General features: G+C 41.0%; 1 protein-coding gene across 1 annotated transcript; it reads right to left on the minus strand.

The window, feature by feature from the left end:
• Positions 1-173: 173 nt before the first annotated feature.
• On the minus strand, positions 174-10123 carry LOC311097762 (leukocyte cell-derived chemotaxin-2). Its single transcript, XM_084137615.1, has 5 exons — positions 10063-10123; positions 5404-5676; positions 5212-5302; positions 1370-1515; positions 174-1095 (listed from the first exon to the last, which is right to left on the minus strand). Exons 1-5 carry the CDS (start codon positions 10103-10105, stop codon positions 929-931), a joined length of 720 nt encoding a protein of 239 aa, XP_083993741.1. The 5' UTR covers positions 10106-10123; the 3' UTR covers positions 174-928.
• Between the last annotated feature and the right edge of the window lie 4684 nt (positions 10124-14807).

The raw sequence follows: 14807 nt of genomic DNA on the forward strand, positions 1-14807 counted from the left end.
ACCAACCCAGTGGGATCACTTAAAGGGAAAGCGCACAATAATTTGATACAAATGTAATTTTTACCCTGTGTATATAGCTCACGGCAAAAATGTAGCAAACATTACCCTTTTTTAATTTAATTTAATTTTTTTTATTTTTTTGCAGTGAACATGAACTGTGTAACAGCAGGAATACAAAACACAAGTCCTGCCACAACATGTCCCCCCGCCCAGCATCATCAATGCTTCTTCTTTCGTGGAATGCCTGCAAAATAGTTACCATAACAACGTGTGTAGTTATATGTGCAACAAATTAGCAATGCGACACACACTGTAAATTCTGGGGACTGATTTTTAAGAGAGAGAGAGAGTGAGAGCACATATCTTTTTTATGCAAGGAAAGCATTAGACATAAAAAAATAAAGAAGAAAAGGATTGAAGATTGATGCTAGAGGTTACAGTAAATGGCATATGGTGGGATGCTGTCATGTTGCCAGTATACGATTTGGAAAAAATATGATTGAGATGTATTTGAAAACACGGATGTCTTCAAATCAAATACATTCTCATTAAAACTACTAGTAAATAATTTGATCACAAATCTATTAGCAGTTCATAGTCTGAGATTTTTTATTTTCACATCATTCAAATGTAAATCAAGTGAATTAAAATGTGTGAGAAGGTGTGGAGTAAATCTGAAAAAGATAATGGGCTAATAATAATAATTAGAGGATAAATAATTATTATAACTGTTGTTATTTCCATATTTTTCTGTAGATTTGTGCTGCCATCTTGTGGTACTTTCATGAAATAAATACTTTATATATTATTGTATAGCTGGTAAAAACAGTCAATTTGTCATGTTATTTAAATGAAGCTTTAAAGCCATGCACTATAATTCCTAATGAAAGCATTTAGGATCACTGATTTAATCGTCCATAAACGTGTCTCATATGAGGTGTGATGGATCAGAGCCATCACACATCTGGAGTTCCAGGTGTGAGGTGATGCCAGAGAAGATCTCCTGTTGTGGTAACAGGTAACCCATGGCCTGTCCCTGAACAACAGAGCCAAAGTAACCATATGGACGGATGTTGAAGATCTTCACACAGTGTACTGAGGAAAAGACACAGAATAAGTAAGTAAGTAAGTAAGTAGAGACAGTAATGGGGCGTTGGTCAGCATTTCTACTAACAGCAGCTGATGTAGAGGGAGGTTAATATGGGTCAAAGACAAAAAAGTATGTCTAGTTTAAAAACTAGTTTAAAATGCATGTGCCCAAGTCCATATAAATGTAATGTAACAACATATGTTCCTAGACAGTTGGATAGTTATTTTATTTTGTAGTGACAAGGATTTTATTTTTCATGGAAGTCATTATGTCATATACCTTTGTTATAGAGTTTTACACCATCATATTGAACAGAGTCTCTCACTGTTCTCCCAACAGGACCACCGAGGTTTCCAGAAAAAGGAGCGTTGATGATGCCATAATCACTGCACACAATATCAATTCCCTTGTGGATACCTCCATCACTGAAGATACAAGAGAAATCACGTGTCTTAAAAAGCAACAACGAAGCAAGAGTTGTAGTTACTGTTCTGGAACATAGCATTTCGGCCAAACTAAAATCCACAACATTATAACAACATGATACAAAACACCTGTTTATCATATCATCATGCAGCACCGAGGTATTTTTGTTGCATATCACGTTCTGTTATGTCAGGGACTATAACTTTTAGCAAAAGAATGCCACTTAAGGGATTTGCTTAATAAAATAGTGCTTTGGAGGTGGTTCCTCAATTTCATGCACTTTGATTTCACAGTGGTTGATTATTGAAGTGGACTGATTTAATTTTTTTTCTTTTGATAAATGAAGGTCACATTTTCTCATTATTATCATCATTGACAAATGACAGAAGACATTTGCAAGTTTTGCTTCCTACAATGGATTTGTACGTCTTTTTGTTTTCTGTCTTATAAAGTATCCCATTTCTAGCCTGAGTCTGAATATGAGTCTGATACTGCTCCATTGGGCTGTGATTATGGGTCGTGTTTCAACCGAACCAGGAAAGAAAATGCCTCTGCACTCAATAGCTGGGTTTCAGTAACGTGATTATGATGACGTGCGAAGGCGGCGCGATTTTAGACGGAGGGCAGGAAGTAAACATGGAGAATACGTGTTTGGGACTTTTTGGGACTTTTGTGTTTGGGACTTTTTTGGGACGTGTTTGGGACTTTTAAAATCAATGCGCTATCGATATCTTCTATAACAGGCGCGATGGCAGAATCTACACATCTCAATTCTCCAGCGGCAGTTATCTTTGTTGTAAACAAATTCAACCCATGCGCTCTTTGCTGACATGGATAATTACGTTACTGAGGAAACCGTTGCGGAGAGTCCGTATTGTACGGATTTAGATCCAGTTTCAAGACATAGATACATAGACATAGATCTGTTAATTAACAGATATGTTGGACGTGACCCGTTCCTCATGAAGATGAGTGAGTTTTCAGTAAAACTTTTGATGAAAAAGATTTGCCGACAGTCGAGGCTGTTGACATCACCAACTATCTGGTCCTTCAGACATCGTACTACACCAGACAGCAAATGAAGGCCTATAAAAGTCTGGAAGCGTACAACTATTTTGTCGAAGAGATGCCTCTGATTTAGGCTTAGTTTTTTGGTAACCAAGGTTGACCGTCGGAGCCCAGTCTACCGACTCAACGTCATCCAAAGCGCTAGGGCAGCCTAAAAAGTCCCAATGAAGTCCATATTAGACTACCAGTAACTTAATAATCACTACTAAGTAAATGAGCATTTAACGCCAACCTAATGCTATATAAACACAGACACAAAAAACAAGTTAGCTAGCTAACATACCTCCGACGAAGTGGTCGCTGCAGACACAGCATTAACAGACTCTGCTCCTCCCGACCGCAGACGTAGGTTTAAAATCCACTTTTTACGGCGTTGTTCTGTGAGCCTTTTACATTTCCCACCTTTATGAATGACAATATTTGGTACTCAATAAAACCCCTTTCCCTTTTCTCGGGTAGAACGACTGGAGCAGCCGTAAACTACACAAAACATGGGCATTTTTTCAGACGGAAGATCCTCAGCTATTTCACTTCCTGCCCTCCATCTGAATTTCGCGCTCTCGCAAAGCAGCAACGTGATGTCACGTGAAACCAACCTATTGGATAGACCTACAACCAATCAGAGCAACGGAGTAAGTAACGTATGTTCTACATTCATCTTTCCGATCGACAAATGCCGCTTGATCGCGGTTCTCTGTTCCTCTTTTAAAATCAATGCGCTATCGATATCTTCTATAACAGGCGCGATGGCAGAATCTACACATCTCAATTCTCCAGCGGCAGTCATCTTTGTTGTAAACAAATTCAACCTAAGCGCTCTTTGCTGACATGGAAAAAGCTCCTAGCTCCTCCTCCTTAGCTGGTGGGCTCCTTGGTTTTGGCCTTGCCTTTCTTGTCGCCCCAGCCAAGGTTTTCCAATCCTCAGCCTCCACCTTAGCTTTCCGATCCCTCGACTTCACTGTGGTCCTTCATCCTTTTGGCTGCACCAGGGTCCTTCGTCTCCCCGGCTCCACATTGGTTGGAGTAGGCAACTAAATAAGGACATTTTACTGGCTGCATCTAGCTCTGAGGAGTGGGATGTTGAATATGGTGATGTTTACACACATAGTGACTTTACACACATCTACTCTCCAGACCATGTATAATTTCATTCATTGCACATCATACGGTTCTGCAAGCAGATCTAAACAGAATTTGTTTAATGTTATAGATGAGGGGGGGGGATTAACTCCTGAAGCAGTAAATTTAGTTACTGGGCCACAGATTTTTCCCTCTGTGCCACCAAGTCAACGGCTCGCTCTATTGGCCGTTCTATGGTGAGTATTGTTGCTACGGAGTGGCATTTGTGGTTAAACTGGATGGGACACAAGGTTTTTAGGACTGTTTGCTCCCCTAGAAGCTGGGTACTCCCTTTTTAATCAAGCACATGGTACTTCTCTCGAAACATTAACAGCTTGTAACTTCTGCCGAATGTGTCACTTTAGGTCTAACTAACCATAAAAAAGGGGTTATAATCCAATTTCAGAGGTATCCACCACGCTTTAACGGAACACTAGTAAACAAAAAGTGCAATCTCTTTTGAAATAAGGGGGCATAAAAATGATTCCCCCCCCTTAAGATTTTACAGCTATTATTTTCTAGTTTACAAAAAGGGCAGGGCAGGGCAGGGCAGGGCAGGGCAGGGCAGGGGTTCCACACCTATGGACTCTGAAAGACCTGTCATCTCACTTGGTGCATAAATTGCCTGGAGATGATGGCAGTACTTCTGCCTTTTCAATAGCAAATTCTTAAAATGTCAACATACTTAGAGGCTGTGTCTGTGAGTCAGAAGCGCCAGAATGTACATGCAAAGATGGAATTGCCCCACTTTTTAGAATAGGCCTTTGTGCACAGCCGGCCTTGTACTCTCGCAAGTTCTGGAAACAGTTCTCCGGACAATGCGCAGCACACAGTCAAAATTGTTTGTTGTACTGTTCTGTAACAGTGTTGTAAATAAAGCAGAAGCACTGTTTTCTAATTGTGTCCTCTTTTGGAAGGCGAAACAAAGTAGCTTGGCTTTCGCAACGAAAAACAAATTGTCTCCATGACATGGCGGCGCCGGCGGCAACAATAATACAGCGAGAATAAAAGTTCTGCCTTCTTTCTTTGCGTATACATTTGGGCGGTGTTATAAAACTCTGCCCCCACACACTGACGTAGATTTGTGGGGGCGTGTTTGAACGAAGCGTTTTAGGAAGTCGTGGCAGAGCCTTAACTTTTATAAAGTATAACTCTTTAGGTCTGACACTTTAAGCTTTGTAACTGCAGATCTTATGCATGCACAAACAGCTATAACACACTAAAGAAAAAGGAAAACAAGAAATCGCATCATATGTCCCCTTTAAATAAGATGATTACTACATAATAAAAATATACAGTACTACTATATTCATTAAAACATTATTTTATTAAGCAAATTCATTAAACACTATCCTTCCATCTGTTAGAATTAAAGTTCACATTTAGCCTCTAGGTGCTGTCATAATAAAAGTCACTAGTTATTCCAAAATGTGCTTAGTAACTTGTGGCATTTCAGGTGTTTGGATAAAATGGATGATGTTTCAGGAGGAATGTTGTTTCTGAAATACCTTCTGGAGTTAAAACCACCACAACCATAGCTGTCACAAGCTCGCACTCTGTTGTGATGACTGCCAGCACACAGAGTACCCCACACTGCAGCTAAAAAGGGGGCAAATAAGTTATTCTGTCTAATTTTTTTAAAAGTAACCTATAAACATTTAGTCAAATCTAGAATCTCGTCAAATAGTGGAAAATCAGACCTGGTGTACAACACTGGCGTGATATCTCTCCCTGACATTTATCCTTTAGGTATCTGCCCTGACAAATGTAGGTATTATGCTGACAGATGCCGCCAATGCTGGTGCAGTCCATGTCATTTCTTGGCTTGGTTCCTCTAGTCCGGGTTAAGACCTCTCTGCTTCTTCCAATAATGGTCAGTCTCTTATCAGATCGGGTGATTTTCATTTCCTTCCCCTGAACTTTCCTTTTTCTTGCTTTCTTGTCATTTTCATGGGAAATACCCATGAGAAAAACTGTAAGAAGCAATATAAATATTGGTTTAACAGTGTTTCAATTTAAGCTGTTATATTGTAAATATAATCAAGTTTAAAATAAAATACAAGTTTACTGAAAAATATTTGAATTTATGCAAATATTGTTAGTTTTAGAACTGGGGTTAAATCTGCATTGCTGGGGAGGCTCCAGGAATGATTAAAAACATCTAGGTTATGTATCTAACCAGGGTTCCCTGAGAAGGAGAACAAGATGCTGCATCATAGAGTTGATGCTATGGGGGAACGAAACCACAAGCAGTTCTGTCTTTGCAAGGCTGAGTTGAAGGTGATAGTCCTTCATTTAGCAAGAAATGTCTGTCAGCTAGGCTGAGATGCGAGCAGCTACCGTCGGATCATCTGGCTGGAATGAGAGGTAGAGTTGTGTGACATCAGCATAGCAGTGATAGAAAAAGCCATGATTATGAATGAGAGATCCAAGTGATGACATGTAGATGGAGAAGAAAAGAGGTCCAATCACTGAGCCCTGAGGTACCCCAGTAGCTAGATGTTGCGATTTAAGGTGATGATACACAGGGCAACTTTTTGAGCAATGTTGCTGGGCAATCTTGCTGAGCGATTGTTGCTTGGGCACTTTCCCATTGAAAATGGGCAATACATTTCTATCTGGATAATTTAGATTGGTCGTGGGCCCTGTGTCTCATCTGGTTGACCGTTGACAGCAATATTGCCCAGCAACATTGCTCAAAAAGTTGCCCTGTGTATCATCACCTTTAGACACCTCACCCCTCCAAGACACCCTGAAGGACCTACATGAGAGGTAAGACTTGAACTACTGGAGTGCGGCTCCTGAGATGCCCTTCGTTATGAGAGTTCAGAGGAGGATCTGGTGGTTAACTGTATCAAAAGCAGCAGACAGATCCAGCAAGATGAGTACTGATGATTTGGAAGTTGCTCTAGGATGGGAGGGATTCCCCACAGGTGAAATTCCTCTACTTATTAACATTGTCAAACCAAGGCCATAGTAGAGCATCCCTTCACCTTGCATCAATGCTTAGGGCCATACAAAAGCGAGATATGTCCTACTTAAAAAAAAAACAATACACTGGGGGAGAGCAGCTTAACCCTGACTTAAATGAAGCCACTTCTCCAGGATCTGCTATAGCTACAGTAGCACTTTACTCTAGCGCTAACTATAGTATGCTGTCTACCTCTACTTGTTAGGTTCTTGAACATGGGTCATACTAGAGAGACCTATAAAGCACCCATCCCATCCCATAGAGGGAATCCATACTGTCCTACATAACTCTACAAAACCCTCAAGGGGGTACACTTACCAAGCAACCACCCACAAGGGAGCATGCAATTCTAATTTAGACCTTAGTATATAGGTGAATATGGCTCAACCCTGGACAAAGATACTTCAGGATATAAGAGCGGAGCAAGAGAGATGGGAGATGTTTTCTCTTTTCATTTACACAACTTCACTGGGCAAGATCATAAAGTCACATGCATCTCCTACCACTGCTATGCAGATGATATTCAGCTCTATTTTTTCATTTAAACTTAATGCTCTGTTAGCTCCCTTGAGAGCCAAATGTGCTCTGTTAAAATGCTAGATTCTTATTCCTAGAGAGAATCAAGCAATATCAGAGCTTTTTACTATGAATTCATCACCATGAGAGCCTCCCATTGACTCAAGATTTCCTCACACTCTGTGCAAATGCTAGAATCTCATCCCTCAGGAGAGAATGAAGGAAGGACAGAGCTTGCGGTGAATGCAACGTAATGAGCGCACCCATCTTTTATCTAACGCACAAACAAACAAGTGGCTCCTGAAGAGAAAAAAGCTGATGATGTGTATCTGTCAGTCTGCCTGTGACATTATGGATTGTCATCGGCCAATGAGATTGACATGTTTCTTACATGTGCTTCAGACGACGGTCACGCTGATGGCATAGAACTTCAACGCTGTGTCATGGAGTTGATGTTATTTCAACTCCATGGCGCAGTGTCAAAGTTCTACTTCGAAAAGGGAACCCCTGTTGCAATGCTTAATGGAAGTGTTGTCACTGTATTCAAAATCCGCTTTCTCAACTTCCCCATCTCCCAGGCAAGCCTTTTCGGCATCACTATCGAGGACAATACACCCCTCCACCTGTCTGTTGCCAAGGACATCTCCCTGCTGTGTATACATCTGCTAAGGTACCATTCACTCCAGTTATAAAGCTTTGAAGAGCCAGGATATTTTTTTATTATGACTCAGATTGTGTTTGGCTGAAAGAAGAACTTATACACCTAGGATGGCTTGACCCTTTAACCTCAGTGCTCATTCTAGATCTCCCTTTAAAGGTTTATAGGTTATCATTAAAAATTAATTTCTCTATGGAAAAAATGAATGGGATTTTACTATACAGTAGAACCCCACTGGTTCACTTTATGTTGAGTATTTTAGCACAGCTGGAACTCTGTATTGACCAGACACCATTCAGGATTGTTACGGTCCATTTTATAATGTACCTTACATGTGAAGTTTTATTGTCTTCTGGGAGGTTAGTCATTAATTTCTTTCCACAGGCCTGAAATGAATAAATTGGCAGTCTGTAAGCTTGGCATTCAAAGCCACACTGTGTTCTGGCAGTTTTTCAAATTGAAATAGGCTTTGTTTTGTATTAGTGCTTTGAGAGAGCAATTTTCTAACATTTCAAGAGAAATCTGCATAATACTCATGCTGTCTCAGACAATTTTTGTCCATATAAAAAAAAATATTGGGATGTATTAGAAGCATTGTGTGAGGAACAAAATAAAATCTTCCCATCCACAATAACTCTCAAATCTCATTGATGTTTCCCCATACTCTCTCTAATGCACTATTTGGATACAATAAACACAATAACTAGTGTCATTTGGTATCACTTACATGAAACATGGTGCAACCCATTTTGGTATTTGGCAGTCTATTCCTCAGAAAGCTATCATAAATCAAGACCTGCAGTGCATAAGTCATATAACTTTTGCAGTACTTATAATAGCACTGTTCTTTTTGGAGATTGTATGCTGTATGCTTTCATTGTATGGAAAAGAGGATCATGGACATTCAATTGTCAATTATCTTTTGTGTCTCCTGAAAGAAACAAAGTAATACAGGTTTGGAACAGCATATATCACTGACAACTACCCAATGATCAGCTTGCTTAGAATTTATTTCTGCAATCATTCATAAATATTTTCTTTGCAAGAGGTTCGAATTTCAAAAATGTTAATGACAAATTCCTAATATGTTGTCTAATGATCCAAAACACACATCTATTCTTGGTCTTGTTCAACAGTATGTATGTAATTATGGAAGTCAGTAAGTGGAACGATCTCATTAATCCCAGCATTATTGCTGCATTAATTCCTCAGTCAATCTTATGCTACTTGGAAATAACTGTCCTCTTTCCAGTCATTTAGGACTCTGAAGAGTTCAATTTCATAGAAGGGTGTTTCTTTAATTAGGGGCAATTTCTTCAATGTGGGATCTTTTTAAACATATGTTTCACGCTCTTACTACACTGTAAGACAAAAAAGTAAAAAACAAAAGTTACTGGTCATTTTTTGCTAGGACATTTTCTGTTAAGTTTACGGAAAAATATCCTTTAATATTAAAACACATCACAATTCAATATGCAATTCAATACAGATAAAACACCTGTGAAACATTAGGCACTGTTTTTACAGACTTTTCTTTTGTAGTTTATTATTTAATTTAATATTAAATGGATCAAACAATGGACATACAATACATGCAACATACAGTAGATTGTTCTGTACGTTTTCTGAAACAGCATGATATAATTTCCACCGCAAGGTTAGCGCAAAATTTCTTAGATAGCATTCTGTAATGGAAACGATTGATTACATTTTAGTGGGATATCATACTATTTTTTATTATTTTCGCCTGATGTCCACTCTTAAAATGATTAAAACATTATTAAACTATTTCTTTTTACAAAAAAAGTAATTACATTTTATGCATGGCAATTTTCCACCCTCTTTCTGACCATCCGAATTAAAAGTGTATTTTTGCTGCTGCCTCTCCTTTAAGTCTTCAGTGTAAAGGCTCACTGTTCTGATTGGAATTTTCACATAATAAATACACATCAATGCCCCCATCATAATGTTTGTTTTAAAAATGGAACAATGGCAAACCATCAAACATCAGGTCACCCTCAATATGTTCTCTTTGTCTCAGACATAAAATATACATAAAAGGCATTTGTAAAGTAGCAAAAATCTACATTTTAAAGTTTAATATGACCTTCACAAAAAGAAATCTGATGAAAGTGCCAGTAGTTGAAAAAGCCCAAACTCTGTAGTTTCTATATTAAAATGCATTACAGATGCCTAAAGAGTCAGTCTACTTACAACACGCCAGGAAAAGAAAAATCAAGGACATTTTCACCAGCATCTTTTGAGGTCAAACCTCTGGGAAAAAGCAGGAAATAGTTGTGAATATGACATCACAAAATATGGAATCATTGTTTCAATTGAATATACAGATCCAAGGTTGCATCTAACATACATGTTGTTTACAATTAAAATAGTGCTTACCCTAGTGTAGAACCCAGAGCAGAACAAAATGAGCCCTGTGTCAGCAGAGGCAAACATGAGCTTATGCCACACGATGAGCCTCGCTTTGCCAATGTTGATATTGGCCAGTAAAGATGTTCCTTTGCCACATTTCAGAGACACGCTTTTAGAAAAGTAATTGAAACATGAGAGAAACATTTTAACTGTATGACATCCTTGTCTTCTTCAGTACCATTTTAGCATCATTGATACTAGATTTTGTTAATATTCTGAATTTGATGTTCTGTGTGTATTTTCTGTCCCCTTCGTCAGATTCACTATGATGTACGTCATTGCTGACGAATGGGAATCGCTTGCAAGAGCCTATCTACTTCGAGTGAAACTAAACAAGCCAATGCACATTGGCATGCGATAATTGCACCAGCTGCGGTGAGCATATAATGAGCAGCAATTGCGTTGCATCCTTGTCTTTCGCCTTCAGAGCCAGACAGTGAATGCTGTTCCTGTCTCCTGCAAGATCTACTAAAAGGTGATAAATCAAGTCTCTGCAAGGAAGCCTCTGTGTTTGGTGTTGGTGTGACGGCATGAACAGCGGTGGTCGCGATCTCTCCTGTCAATGGTTGTGAGCAAAAACAGCTGTTTTCACAGCTTTGTTGGTTCGGAGGGCGTGACAAAGAGAGCGAGTGTGTGACGAGGGTACAAATAAAACCAGAGCCAACACCACTGTCGCTATAAAAGTAAATTTATCACTGAGATCCAGGACTAACCCCAATTCACCTAATAAATCTTATTACACTGAGGTCTGGAACTCAACACTACTGACACCCAAGAGGTAGATCGAATTACAAAAATCTTTATTACCATAAAAAAATATAAACTTAAAAATAATGGACAAGAGGGCAAAGTTCAGGCGAACGCTCAGTCCATTAGGCAGTCTGGTTATGATGTTTCTTATGGTCAGGAGCAACAGTCCAGGTTTAGTACTACAGCATCAGGGGTCTCCACAGATCTGATCAGTAACCCACTGGAGAAAGATAAGCAACAAACTGCCAGTATCTCCAGTCAAAAATCAAGCATTAAAGCAAATCTACTCTACTCACTCATGTACACAAATACTCAGACAAAACACAATCTACACCCCAAAAACCCAATATCACAGCACTAAATGAAAACAAAAATAAATAAAGTGATTGCTGGCTAAAACACAGGCAATTAATTATCCTCACAGTCTCTATTAGGCTTTTTAAAAGTTAGAAGTATAATGATCATAAAAAGTCTTTATCCATTGATCTGCTCTTGAATACTCAGCTACTGGAGTTGTACTCATAAAAGGACCGGGTAGCAATTCCCACTACCCAGTCTAGTTGAATGCCAGCGTTGTGCACATGATTAGTCTGCGTTGCCGTCGTGTTCACCGAACCTCGACCCACTCGCACTCACTCGTCTCTGTTCAAATGTGAACGTGATTTCTCTGCTTCGCCGTCCTGTCCACCGAACCTCGACCCACTCGCACTCATTTGTCTCTGTTCAACTGTGAACGTGATTTCTCTGGCCCTGCACAAGCTCCCATTCAAGATACTCACGCAGAAACACATTTTCGAATGCATCCGTCCTCAAGATTGGTTTGCAGCGATCGACCTGAAGGATATGGACTTTCATGTCTCGATTCTTTCTCGACACAGATTGTTCCTACGGTTTGCGTTCGAGGGATGGGCATATCAGTACAAAGTCCTGTCTGTTCGGGCTATCCTCCGTCTTCACGAAAGTCGCGGAGGCAGCCATTGTTCCACTCCAAGAACGCGTTCGTATTCTCAACTATCTCGACAACTGGCTGATTCTGGCTCAGTCCAGATAGATCTGTTTGCCTCTCCGGACTCAATCCATTGCCAGTTGTTTTACCTCCTGACCGACGGAACCCTCGACACGGATGCACTGGCACACAGCTGGCCCCGTGGCCTGCGCAAGTATGCGTTTCCCCTAGTGAGCCTTCTCGCACACTATGCAAAGTCAGGGAGGACGAGGAGCAGGTCTTGTTAGTTGCGCCGCATTGTTAGACAGCACCTCCTTGGCCCATTCCTCTGAGGAAGGACCTGCTTTCTCAGAGACAGGGAACTCTATGGCACCCACGTTGATGTCGGTCGACGAATCGTGCCTAGAATTCGTGCCGGCCAACTCTCACGTTATCCTGAGACCCTGGAAACATGCCCAAGGTTCCTACCACTCCCTTCAGGGACCAGGTAGTGAACCTGCAAGCGCTGCCTTCAGAGGAGGAAGACCCAGCCCTAGCTTTTCTCTGTTCCGTCCACTCTTTGCGGTTATACGTGGACAGAACGCAAAGCTTCAGGACCTCAGATCAGCTCTTCGTCTGTTACGGAGGCCATCAGAAGGGAAAGGCTGTCTCCAAGCAGATGATGGCCCACTGAATAGAGGATGCCATCGCCTTGGCTTATGAAGCCCAAGGCGTGCCTTGCCTGTTCGGGTTGCAATCACACTCAACTAGAAGTGTTGCTTCTTCCTAGGCGCTGGCTCAAGGCGCCTTGCTGACAGATATATGTAGAGCTGCGGGCTGTGGGACACCTAACACGTTTGCTAGATTCTATAGCATCTGTGTAGAGCCAGTATCTTCCCGTATACTGTCCCCAGTAGCCAGTAGCGCGAGGGACCCGTTCTTAGTGTCGGCTTGCAACGCCACTCCCACCCCCATGGGCCGGATACGTGCGTCTATTTGCTCCAGTAGTTTTCCCCAGAAATGGCTAACCCTGCAAGTTCCTCCATCACCCCTGCGGCAGTCAGACGTTGCGGAGCGTCTGACGCCAGGCTTACACCTCTATGCATTGTGGAACCTGTGTTAGGCTGGGTATCCATATGTAGCGGTCCCTGTGGCGACCCCATATGTGTATTCCTCCACGATCAGCTCTTCTACGGATGAGCCCACGTCGCTCTGTCGTCTCTGCTGGTGTTCTTTCCCCCCAATAACTAGGCTGGAATCACCCTAGAATCTGCCATATGTTGTACTACCCTGCTTGGCTAGTCCATATGCAACCCTCACAGTGCCTCCCTCCGGGGTAGGATGTGGCTTCCGCAGCGTTCCCTTCCCCAGCGTTATCCAATAAGTCACACTGAGTGGGTCTTGCGGAACAGCAGTGACTGACCTTCTCTGCTTAGAGCTCCTAATTCCTGCCCAACACTGGGGTCAAACCAGGAGGCTCAAGCGGAGCGCTGGAAGGGCCAGCAGCCGTGGTGTTTTGGTAGATATCCCCATTCGTCAGCAATTACGTACATCATAGTGAAGCTGACGAAGGGGAACGTCTCGGTTACGTATGGTAACCCTCGTTCCCTGAGGAAGGGAACGGAGACGTACGTCCCCTCGCCACAGTTGCTGAGCTTCCGCTGGATGGTCGAGTCACAAGTCCGGCTCCTCAGTGGAAAAACAAGGTTGCGACGCACCTGCTGCTCATTATATGCTCGCGCCGCGATGCACAGCAGCTGGTGCAATTATCGCATGCTAATGTGCATTGGCTCGTTTAGTTTCACTCTAAGAAGATAGGCTCTCGCAAGCGATCCCCATTCGTCAGCAATGGCGTACGTCTCCATTCCCTTCCTCGGGGAACGAGGGTTACCATATGTAACCAAGACATTTTCATTTTAATTTAAGCTAAAGTTTTAGTAATGTTTATGTTTTTTATATGGCAATATATGTTTTATTGAATCAGTTAATCCCTCATTGATGGACATTCAAAAGTTGCTTTGTATTTGAGTAGTTTTTGTCCAGCAACATCTAATTTGCAATTATTTCAGCATATGCATTTTCCAAATGATTGGTTAAGGGCACTATTATTTTAACTAGATACTACTATAACTAGTTTTTATTAATATATATAAATATATATATAAAAAAAGATTTTTCATTTTAGTTAAAGGTACACTTACTTTTTTTTGTTCAAAATTAGCAAAATTTAAGTAATGAGTCAATACATCATCAATCCTTCTTCCAAAATGTGTTTTTGTCTTTTGTCTCGATTCACAATGGTATATTATCTAGGTGTTTATAGTTTATAAACACTATTACAAGTGTTGACCTGATGGTTTTCATGGGAAATTGCATACATACATCACTCGCCCCTGCGTGTCTTGTTATAAGTTTCTACTTTGATGTGTGTCTGGTGTGGGAGTGGCATAGGTTAGTTAAATGTGTGTGTGTGTGTGTGTGTCTGGTGTGGGAGTGGTGTAGGATATTTGTCACAGCGAGAGAGTAAGGTTGACATGCAGCCGCTAAATCTCCACACCTCTGAGGAATCACCCGTTTTAAACAACCCCCAAACAGAGGAGAGTCTGCTGGCAAAAAGAGAACGTGACAGAGCTTGTAATAAAACAAGAATCAACATCGGCTTGGCTCTTTGGAGATGGCGAGAACGGAAGGATTTGAAATGTTAGAGGTGGTGTTTTATTCACTCAACAGGTGAGTAAGATATTTTACTGGACAGATAAATTGCTATATATAGCTCTCTAACAGAGTTCAGTGTAAAGCATTATCTATTGTGAAGATCATTTCATTGTGGTTGTTGTAGTGCTGTGCTGGA

This window comes from Abramis brama, assembly GCF_963993115.1.
Source record: "Abramis brama genome assembly, chromosome: 15".
Taxonomy (NCBI): domain Eukaryota; kingdom Metazoa; phylum Chordata; class Actinopteri; order Cypriniformes; family Leuciscidae; genus Abramis; species Abramis brama.